The sequence below is a fragment of the Podarcis pityusensis genome (assembly GCF_964106645.2).
Source record: "Podarcis pityusensis genome assembly, chromosome: 9".
Lineage (NCBI taxonomy): Eukaryota > Metazoa > Chordata > Lepidosauria > Squamata > Lacertidae > Podarcis > Podarcis pityusensis.
The window spans coordinates 46,743,296-46,755,254 of record NC_138034.1 but is presented as its reverse complement, the minus strand read 5'-3'; the positions used below and the strand labels follow the sequence as shown (position 1 = coordinate 46,755,254).

At 41.8% G+C, this 11,959-nt stretch overlaps 1 protein-coding gene across 3 annotated transcripts in view; it reads left to right on the top strand.

Moving 5' to 3' along the window:
• The first annotated feature begins 4,074 nt into the window (after positions 1-4,074).
• Positions 4,075-11,959, top strand: part of INTU (inturned planar cell polarity protein) — a 32,477-nt gene continuing 24,592 nt past the window's right edge. Inside the window, exon 1 of one of the 3 annotated variants that reach the window (XM_081021915.1) lies at positions 4,075-4,492. In XM_081021915.1, the coding sequence (XP_080878041.1) occupies positions 4,404-4,492 (89 nt within the window). In that variant the 5' untranslated portion in view covers positions 4,075-4,403. Of the gene's footprint in view, positions 4,493-7,246; positions 7,452-11,959 lie in introns of those variants that run through there. The other 2 variants (XR_013990781.1, XM_081021914.1) reach the window with 2 other exon arrangements.

The following is an 11,959-nucleotide window of genomic DNA, read 5'->3' as shown; positions in this document are numbered from 1 at the left end:
GTCGCTGCCCCAAACAGCTGGTTTTGGATTTCATGGAAGGGCAGCAAATTGTTAGATATTTAATTATGTTGTATTTTTACTGTCAGGGAGGGCAAGAGGTGCTTGTGGGATTTTCTGCCTTAGGTAGCAAAATAATTTGATCAATCTTGGGTCCTATGCACCCAAATTTGTTTTGTTTTGCCATGTTTTGTTTTGTTTTGTTTTGTTTTGTTGTTTTGTTTTGTTTTGTTTTGTTGTTTTGTTTTGGAGGGGAAGTACCATTTGCTATTCCAACTCAGGTAGTAAACTATCTTGAGCCAGCCTTGAATATATTTGGGTATCTTCACTTGACCCTGAAAGCATCTTCAAACCTTTCTCATATCACACATCTGCATCTGCAAATAAAAGTCAGCTTCGGATAGAAAACAGACATGACCCTTTTGCAGTGAAATTTACCAGAACAGAATTCACATTCACACTACAGAGACAACAAAGGTTTTAAATGTCATGTGTGAAAACCTCTTAGCAGCAAATGTGATGACCATCAGCCATTCTGGTGGTGGCTGGTGGGAAATGTTGTCCCACAACATCTGGAGGACAGCACACTGACTACTCCTATCTTAGACCTTATATCATTATAGACGTTCTGGAGAAGATGATGAGGCCATCACAAAGAAAATGTTATGAGCCATTTCTTCTCAAATATGCATTGGTGTTTTGATAGCAAAATGGTGGCCTGCTGCAAGGTAAATCTACAAAGCAAGAATCTACAAAATTATTCCATTTTCAAGTGGTTGATTGGGGTTTTAAAGCATTTGTAAATGGAATATATTTATGGCTTGCTTTTTAACCAATAATAATAGAGATACAAAGTTAGCATGATCAGATGTGTTGGCTGAATTCTAGTCACGTCTATTCCAAAGTAAGTCTTACTGAGTTAAAAGTATTTCACCTGCTTAAACAGCCAATATTGTGTGACTGTTTTATGAGTGATTCTCTAAATAAAAATGTTTCAGGTTGTAGACTCTCTGGGAGAAATTAAGCAGAGGTCCTGCTGTTTCTTACCGGCTGAGTGCTCTAATTGCAACTTGAGCCAATTTCACATGTTTGAGTATTGCAGTTGCAAGCATTGCAAAGTCAATACTCTTTTCTAAGAAATATGTGTTGAGGGGTTAAATTAATTTTATTTCTGTAACTAAAACATAAAAAGAAACATTGTCAGTTAACATTAACAATAAAAACACTCATATGATCTTGACTTAAGCATGTAAATTAATATAGGAAATCCATATGTAATAATCAGTATTCAAACTAGATTGATGATTGTAAGCTATACGTTCAAACATAGAACATATCTTTGTGGGGTTTGTCTAATACATTTATTAAGGGATTTATTAAGGTTAACAGAGCAACTTTACACACACACACACGCACACAAGCAAATTACATTCAATAGAAAGGATGGGTTGTAATTTTACAAAAGAACAGCAACAGTCAAAACAGCAGATGTTGTTATTGCTTAGTCGTTCAGTCGTGTCCGACTCTTCGTGACCCCATGGACCAGAGAACGCCAGGCACCTCTGTCCTCCACCGCCTCCCGCAGCCTAGTCAAACCCATGCCGGTAGCCTCGAGAACACTATCCAACCATCTCGTCCTCTGTCGTCCCATATTAAACACAGCAGATAAAGCTGCATAAATCTAATTCCATCCAAATTAAGAAGTTATTAAAAGGCCTGGGACATTTAAAAGGTTTATTATGACACTGAAAACTAAGTAGGTACTAGGTGATATTTTCTGGAAAGAGTAGTCTACTGCTAAGAAGGCCCTGGCTGTTCTTCCTACCTGCCTCTCCTCAAATGGTGGGGTCACCTAGAGGAGACAGTCTGAATATACAGGTATGTTGATGTGGAGGCAAGACATTATCTAGTGAGTTTATTCCAACCCGTTCAAGACTTTAAAAGTGAGCATCAGAACCTTCTGAACAAGAGATAGTCCACTGCTCATGGAACATTAAATCACACACACATGCAAATGGTGGGACAAATTTCAGCGCCCACTGCTGTTGCCATTGGGCTGTCAGTGGCATTACTACAGCTGATGAGGCTTTCTTGGGTAGTGCTGGTGCTGATGGGAGCTCTAGGTCCACATGGTGCGCAAGTCCTGCCTGGTATCATTAACATGAGTGCCAGCCAGCTGATATGCTTGGTTCATGGGCTCTGCTTGGCTGCACTACCACCTGTCTGTCCTTTACTGATCTGATCACAAATATGCTCCGCTCTTTCTGTTGTAAAAGTATGCAATGATGAAATATTTGCAACGCAAATGCAATGATGAAATATTTGCAGAAGGAATGCCTACCAGATGGGCAGGGTAGAAATAAATTATTATTATTATTAATTACCTCAGTAGGTCAGAGTGAACGGATGGGGACGGGGTAAGGGGCAGATCCACAGCATGGAGAAAAAGGGAATTAGATAAGGTCAACCTAGAATACACTGTCATTGTATGCAAGTACTTTACCCCTTGAGTTAATTCATACTACACCATACCCTCAAAAAGAAATACCTTAGCTTGTGGAAACTTTCTACTAATCTCATTATCTCTGGTATGTAAAAACACACCCTCTTACACTTAAGCAAACTCCTCTTATTTCACCTATATGAGGTGAAGTACTGGACGCGGGTGGCGCTGTGGTCTAAACTACTGAGCCTAGGGCTTGCCGATCGGAAGGTTGGCGGTTTGAATCCCCACAGCGGGGTGAGCTCCTGTTGCTCGGTCCCAGCTGCTGCCAACCTAGCAGTTCGAAAGCATGTCAAAGTGCAAGTATATAAATAGGTACCACTCCAGCGGGAAGGTAAACAGCGTTTCCGTGCACTGCTCTGCTTTCGCCAGAAGTGGCTTAGTCATGCTGGCCACATGACCCGGAAAAACTGTCTGCGGACAAACATCAGCTCCCTTGGCCAGTAAAGCAAGATGAGCACCACAACCCCAGTGTCGTTCATGACTGGACTTAACTGCCAGGGGTCCTTTACCTTTACCTCTTTACTAGCTGTACAAATTTTTATGGTGTATTTCCATGTTGCTTCCTGAAATGACCTGCAGTCATTTTTCTCCAGTGGCATTTGCAGCTGTTTCCTGAATCTGAGGTTAACTGGAGTGTGTTTAATAATTGTTGATTTATTATTATTATTTTATTTTGGTGCCTACAAAAACACCTAAGGCTGTGTGCCGGGGGTTTTAATGTGAACAAATTCTCAACAGTCGTATTCCCCCAACCCTGTGTGTATCAAGAGAAGTCCAGTTGTCAGCTGTTTCACAATCAGGCGCAAAGGACGGGGTAATGTTAATTTTATATGATATTTCTTACCCTTTTCCTCTCAGAAATCAGATACCCATCTCAGCAAATGTACATTTGGTACTGAATAAAAATACAGTAAAGAGTGAAAGCTCCCCCCCCAAAAAAAAATTTAAAAAAATCCTGGGAAATATAGTTTGCTAAGCTATTGTTTGTATCATTTCCCAGGGTGGTTAATCATTCCCTCTTCCCAGGAAACTCTGGGAATTTTAGCTCCGGAAGAGGAATAGGGATTCTCTTCCTAACAACTCTGAGCACCTTTCACAAACTACAGTTTCCAGGATTCTTTGGAGGAAGTAATGTCTGTTTAAAGTAGTACGATGCTGCTTCAAGTGTATAGCACAGATGGCAGCTATATTTTCACTATGGAGTAAATCAATTTTGCTTAAACCACTTGTAATGCTGTTTTCTGTGTTGCATGAACACCCTTCAGAAACAAAGCACACAAATATCACAAGAGAGCTCATATTTTTGGCATCCTGAGATTAAGTACGTTTATTCAGAACCAAGTGTGTGTCACTGAGCTCTATGGGACTGACGCCCGGCTAAGTTCACATAAAATTGCAGCTTTTTCGTGTCTCGATTTTAAAATGGCACGAGCCCTGCCTAATTTTCAGAGTTTGAGGGGACTCTAAGACCCAGGAGAATAAGAGAGGAGGAGGAGGGAGGGCGGACAGGCGTCCCACCTGCTCTGCTAAACTAGAGCAGCAAACCGCGAAGTTTCATCTGCAGAAGTAGTTTGCTGTTGCAACGGCAGGTTAGGGCTCTCTCCCGCTTGCAGCTGGCCATGGGAAGAAGGTGGGGAAGTGAGATCTTCGAAGGAGGTGGAGATCGCCGGGTGCTACAGACGCCAGAGATTGGGAAGTAAGTTGCTTCCAACTCCCGGACGCAAAGGGCTGCTAGCAGCTTGGTAGGTTTCGACGACCCATCTCTCCTTCTCTGCGCTGTTTACCTTGTCTGGAGTCGAGGAGCGGTTTTGCAAGATTGTGCATGAATCCCGATGGACTCTGCAAACGAGGCTTTGCACCCCGGCAATGAGGAGGAAAAGGCGCCGTCTCTTTCCGCAGCATGTTCCGCGTTAGCAAGCGCAGAATCCCCAGACCTGTCACCAGGAACCTGGAGGATCTGGATTCCGTTCAGAGCATCCTGCTGCACAGGTGAGTGCGAACCATTGTGGACTAAGGGAAAGTGCCGGTATGGGGAGCCAGGAGCCGTCCAGATGTTGCTGAACTCAAGCTCCCATCTGCCCAAGCCAGCATGGCCAATGGTCGCAGGCATGGCCAAACTTGGCCCTCCAGATGTTTTGGGACTACCATCCCTATATCCCTGACCACCGCTCCTGTTAGCTAGGGATGATGGGGGTTGTAGTCCCAAAACAGCTGGAGGGCCAAGTTTGGCCATGCCTGCCTCAAGGGTGATGAGAGCTTGGAGTTCAACAATATCTGGAGTGCACACTGATTCCCCATCCTTAGTTAATGCTTCCCCTTGGAATGTGATATGTGGAAAATGCTCAGTGTCATAATTCTGCATATAGCAGAGGAGTCTGCAATATATTATAAGGGGCACCCTCAGCTCTCATAGGGCACTGGCCAGGTCTGATAGGCATTAACGTTGCCCTTATGCCTGCCAACACATTGCACATTATAATGTGAGACACACAAATACTTGTGACTATGGTAATGATCTTTATTAAGATACATATAGTACTTAAAATTGTCGGCTTAGATGAAGCCCCCCCCCCCATACACACTCTTTCTGAGAAAGTTGGGGAAAGTGTGGTGATTAGTGTAAATCAAAATCATGGAGTGCTTAATTGCAAGTGAATGATGTAACTATTTTAATGCATGGATTTAGTTTTTATATCCTTTGAGTTTAAATGTTTTGTGTCTATATCAACCTATTTTTCAGCAGCTAGACATCTGTAAGACTGAATGGTCATATATATCTTTATTTTACTTACTGAGAAAGCATCATTTAACAGACTATTAATTCTTCTGAAGGTAAACATAGTTGACTATTTTTGGAGAGAGAGGAACTCTTTTCTTTTCTTCCATCTACTTCATACACAAAATTAATCATTGTAAAAATAGCTATCTATCCTTCACACTTTACTGGTGTAATGTTGCTGTAGGTCATAGGTAGTCAACATGGTCCCATGTTACTAGATTGCATCGTCCATCAGCTTTGGCCAATCTGTTCAATGGTCAAGAGTAATTGTAACATCTGGAGGGCACCATGTTGTCTACCTCTTCTGTAGCCTCAGTAAATATAATTTCTGTGTCAAGGATAATTGCTTCTTTTCCACAGTTTAGTATTTCTGTAGTACACTATATCAAACGCAGAAACAAAAGATAAGTGGGAGTAGTATTCACTCTGTTGATTAAGGTATGCACATCACTTTGTCTCCCTGACTGAGATGGCAAATGGTAGTGTTGTAATAACCTGCCTTTAATTCCTAGTCTAGACAGAACAGAAAATAACAACAAAAAAGACTTTAAAATACTGCAGGACATCTCCAGTGAGCTTTACTTACAGACTGTGCAATAAAGAAATCATCTCTTGCTGTTTTCATATAACTTAATTTATAGACCCTGGTGCTGGACATACTGCTGAGGAGCAGACGGTAGCCTCTGTGTAACAGGAGACTTAATGTTGCTTATACAAGTAGCAGTTCAGCATGGCTACTGCTATTGCTTAACATAACCACAAGAAATTAAAGCCAAGAATGGCAGTTGTTAAAATTACACGTTGTTTCTCCATTTCTTCACTGATGAGTCACAATCTACATTTACTCCTTTTGAGATTTATCCAAGAAACTGACGATTGGAACACTCTTTTTAATGTTTAGAAAATAAAGTGTGCCTTCTTCTTAGAAATGTGCTTAGTTCGAAAGAGGGACTTATTTCTAAGTAAGTAAGTATAGGTGTAGGCTGTAAGCCCCAACTGTAGCATACAGGAGAGGAACGGGATAAATATTTACTAGTCAAAATATTGGCTGTGCATCTCTAGTACAAAAAAATGAGAATGGCACCTAAAATGAAAAACTGAAATGGCACCCAGTGACTGCTACGTGCTAGCAGTTTTTGGAGGAACTACCTGCATGACAGGCAATTCCTCTATAAACTGCTGACAAATAACATCTGACTTCATATTATATACATCTCTCCCCATTGAAGTTATGCTTGGATCTTCCTCTGCTTTCAAGCTGGAGAGGGAACGTTTCCTGCCCATCATCCAGACCTATAAAGTGCCTCAGATAAGAATGCAACTGAAAAGTTTCCAAGACTTGCAGCCTTAAGAGCTCAGTCCTAGGCATGTTTGACCAGAGAGTTAAATGGCACTTACGTTCTAGTGAACACAACCGTGAACTCACTTACTAGGGAGTAAGCCCACTGAACGCATTGGAATTTGCATTTGAATAAGCGTGCGTAGGATTGTAGGGCAATGATCCATAGCACATTCTACCTAGGAATAAGTCCCACTGAATTTACACGTGAGCAAGGATTTGCACGTGCGCAGGATTGCGCCGCAAGGCGCCCAAACCCACTTTATCTAAGAGGGGGGAAACCCGTTGAATCCTGTTGAATTCATTTGTCAGTAGATTGCGTTGCAAGGCTACAGTCCTCGCACCTTACCTGGGAGCAGGTAAAGTGCGAGGACTGTAGCCTTGCAAAGCAATCTACTGACAAATGACCTGGGAGCAGGTAAAGTGGGCTGTATCTGGCCCACTGAACCGAGTGCATTAGGCAGGGCGACGAATGAAAAGGGTATATAAAAGAGAACGTTTCCTGTTAGCATTCAGAGCGGAGCAGCTCTTTGCAACGAGCAGAGTTTGGGCTCAGGGAGCTTCCTGGGTTTCCATGGTTACCGCAGCCTGCGCCAATCGGCGAGCCGCTTGTGCGTCACGTGCTGCGGCTCGGGCTTCCGGAGTTCGCTTTCATGGCGGCGGGCTGCTGCGGATCTTCCTGAGGGGAAGCTTCCTCCGGACGCCATGGACAAAGCGTCGCCGTTGCCCTTTGAGATTCCTCGAGAACCGCAGCAGCCTGAGGAATGCGAAGGCCGCCTCTCGCCTGGCAGCGGAAGCTCCTGCTCTGCGTCTCTGTCCAGCGGCTCCGAGTAAGGAAGAGAAGGGGGTGGACGCAGCCTTTCTCAACCTGTGATTCCCCAGATGTTGAACTACAACTCCCATCACCCCTAGCTAGCAAGGCCAGAGCTCAGGGATGATGGGAGTTGTAGTCCAACAACATCAGGGGACCCACAGGTTGGAGAAGGACCCACGCTGGAGAAGGGCGCTGTGTAATTGGGGCCTCCTGCTGCTGCTATTCCAGCGTTTTCTGTTTCTTACTTCCAAATGTTGGGATTTAGACTGTTTTTTTATTTTAAAAAATCTGTCCATATGTTATTCTTTGCTACTCCGAAAAGATCGAGAGGTGCGAAGGACTCACAAGGGTCATCTAGTCCAACCCCATGCAATGCAGGAATCTTTGGCCCAGCTTGGGACTTGAACCCACAACCCTAAGATTAAGATCCTCATGCTCTGCTGACTGAGCTTTTCCAAGCGGCAGAACTAGGATCTTTGATGATGGATGGATGTACCTGCTTACAATCGCTGAGCCCCTCCTCTCTAAACAGCAGTAACCTTCCTGTCTCATTTGGACATTCTTCGTGCCTCTTCGTGCTATGTACACACAGTACATTTAAAGCACTTTACTTCCCCCAAAGAATCCTGGGAACTGTCTCTATTTCAGTCTCTATATCAAACTTTATTTTGGTCACAGGCCAGCATAAGATAAAACATACAGATAAACTGAACACATAAGACTTAAAACAGGTAAGGGATAAAAACGAATAATTAAAATGTGATTATACCATACATAACTTAAAAAGATAAAAATAAGGACAAATGGTTAAAAGTGACCATAAGGGAAGGAATGTAAAGGAGCAACTGGGAACTGTAGTTTACCCACCACAAAGCCACAATTCCCAGCACCCTTAACAAACTGCAGTTCCCACAAAATGATTTTTCGAAAAAATAAAAATATGGTGTATACATGAACTATATTGGAATGGGATAGATGGGAATTCCTCACCTTTGTTGATTCTTGGCTAGGTTTACTGAAAAAGAGGGCTGCTGATTGTTCAGTTGCCATGGGCAAGAAATTCAGATATTCCTCCCTTTGGGGTGTAAGTATAAAATGTAAGCCTTCACTCACTAGCCCTGTTTTTGCTTTTGTTCTACCCAGTTGTAGCATCTGTGGTTTACATACCCTCTCTTTGTTCATCTTCAGCCTCAAGCCCTTCAGGAGCTAGGTAATCAGGGTGCTGTTATTTCATAGAAGTTTAGATATTTGTGACTCTTTATATTTTATATTTCAAGATCTATGGAACTCCTTGCCACTTTAGAATTCGTCAGTGTATCCCTTTTTTGCTGCCACCAATTACTTCAGAATGCTTTTAAATCCATCTAATAGCTTGGTATCATAGGCTTAAGTGTGAGATTGATACTGACACTGGAAATAGGATGAACTGTTAACTAAGATAATTTATCAAATGAATATTTTGTATGTAAGGGAATACTGATATTTACATTGGAGTCATACTTGTATTGGACAGTTTCTAAGGACGCAAGAGCCACTATTGCTGACACCAGCTTCTAAGTGGTTTTACCACAAGCTAAATTCCCTCAACCTTCACCTCAGCCAAATTCACTCAGTTAGGTTCCAATACTAGGTACAATCTGCCTCTTACTCCAAAGCTGCTCCAGTTGTACTTCTAATTGCTTGGACCGTTTAGCTGGTTTTAAAAACCCACTTGTGCAACCTTATTTTGGTAAAAATATTTGGATAGAACTTCTGATCGAAACCAGAGATGAATAGTGTTAATATACAGCTCTCTGCTGTCCCCTTTAACATTCTCTGTTTTTTACCTAAACTTCCCTCCTCATCTGACTCCCATCACAAACAGTTTCACTGTCAAGAACCTCTAGCCTAGTGGAGTCTATTTTTCCAAGACCAATCACAATGAATATACCTGATCCAGACCCTGTCTATAAATACCTTCTCTCCACTTTCAGAACCTGTTACTAAGCAGCTACCACTGAACAGGTTTGCCAAACATAGCAGCACAAGGCCTTGAACTCTGGCATCAACAGAGGTCAAAGAAATATTAAAGCACAAAACACAGACTACCAGACATACACACAGTATTTCTATACACACATCTACCCTGACGCTTCAAAGCAGTTTTTGCACCTCATCCAGACAAGTACTAGTAATGCTTGCAATGTTAGCAGCCTCTCCTGGGTTAGAGCATGGTGATTTATTTGTATTCAACCTGTAAAGTGTCTGAGACAGGGGAAGAGTAGGAAAGTGCAACAGGAAACTTTTTTAGCCATTGTGCTCTTCTTTCTTTCTGCACCTTTGGCCCACAAACCATTTTTCCCATCACAATTCATATAAATTCAATCTCCCTTTATTTGCCTTCCCATGTCAAGTCTTAATGCATACAGCTCTTCCAGCAGCAGTGCTAGACCCCAGGGTTTTTAGCATGTAGAGTGTATAACAGAAGTCTGGCTTTCTCAGAAGCAATGTGCACATTTAAATAGTGCTATTACCTTCCAACCTGTTCCTTCTCTCAATCACGTAGAAAAACCCTTTCTTTGTCTTGTGATTTTTTCCATTCAGAGTAGGATTTTAATTGCTATCAGGTCCCTCCCATCCTTTCCTGGTAATCTGACATGCTCTTGCTCTTAAAAATAGAAAAGCATCCTAAGGCATCTGAAATTTTCTATCTGGTTTTAGTGACAGAACACAGATTATAAGCTCTAAATTCCAGTACCTCTTTATTGGTAACATTTTAAACCACATAATTTGTACAGATGTTTTAGTTGCTGACTCTTAATAAAATCATACGAGTCGTAGGATAATGCAATAAGTTGTAGGTTGCAAGGAAATATGAAACTTGATTTTGTGCTCAGATAAGTACCATATCCCACTAACTACGTCAAAATCAGAAATGTAAGACTTGGAAGGGAGCTGGTAGAATAGGCCTTGGTTTACAGTACAGTCCTAACCATGTCTGCTGAAAAATTGGCTTATTGAATTTCCTGGGATTTACTCCCAGTTAAGTGGGGTTGGGATTGCAGCCTTAATTTCCTAATTATGTACAAATCATAGAGTTGTATTCGACTAACCCATACTCAGTCATGATTTCAATGGATCTGTGCTGCGTATGAGTTATTTGGATATAACCCTTAATTTGCAAGTCTGCACTAAAAAAAAATGCAGGACCTAATATGTACTAGAAGCTGTTTTGAGAAGTTAATTCAAATTTGACCATAAAGGCTGCCTCCACCATTTTCTTGAAATTATAGTATCAATCTTCTGTTGGGATCAAACAGACCCCCTGGTCATAGTATGCTATTGCTAGGCCTGTCTGAGTAGTGTCTGTCTGACAACAAAATGTGCTTGCCAGATGGCTATATTGTACCCACCAACCTACCCCTGCTCCATCTTGATCACTTTCCATTTTGACAAGTGATCAGTTTCGGTACTTTAGATAGGCACCCATTCAACTTAATTGGGTAAGCTGTGAGTAGCAACATTTTAAGAACTGTTTGGTAACCCTGCTGTGTCCCATGAAGCAAGCACATAGTAAGAGAGACAGTTCTGTAGTACTGGTTGAAGAAAGTGGGAATGGTGTCCAATACATTAGGGAGAAAAAGATCAGTCCATGAAGGAGCACAAGCAGAAAGATCCTGTGTTGTTGTGATGCAGCGTTAGCAAATAGCTGGGCAGGTTAGTGTTTTGCTTTTATAGTGGACTGTAGACATAGGGAGACAGCTGAAGGTCAGAGTGTCAGTAACATCCTTTCTGAAATATTGGGGTTAAGAGTGATGGAGTTGTATACTCCATCTTACACCCACATATCAGGCCACATCCTGCTAAACCATGGGCTCGTCCACTCCCTTCTCCTCCACTTGCTGGGAAAATGACTTTTGGTGTCCTTTAAACATGGCTGCTTGTTGAGTCTGAACCGAGGGTGATAATTTAACACTAACATAGTCAGTTTTAAAACAAGCCAATGTCAAACCATCGTTTCTGAAGCTGGCTTGTTGAAAATAAGCATTGGATAAACCAGGATCCCCAGTTGTATGTATTTAAAGGAAGTCAAAAGTAAAAATTTCCAAAGTCTTTGTTCTAGCCACACAAGATATAAGAGGGTGCAATGAACAAGCCCAAGGCTTCCTGCAGCTCATAAATATTGTACTAATCCATTATTTAGCTTTATATGCAAACTGTGCCACAGTAATTCAATTGCAGGGAATCTGCATTATTATTTCTAAATTGCTTAACTAATAAAAAACAAGTTTAAAATGCAAAAGTAGCTTTCTTGGTTTGCTTTTATCAGTCTGAAATGTCAAATGGGGAACATTTTTAGATGTAACAACAGAAAATTTCTCTAATGTAGGCCAGCAATATAGTTTTAATTTGCATGCTGCTCATAATGCCACAGCAAATACTTTTCTTTCCATGTGCTTAGACTGAACTGGAGATGGGGCAGGTTGCCTTGTCCTTTTAATCAAAATGAGACCTCTCACTTGTAAATGTATGGTTGCTTATTGA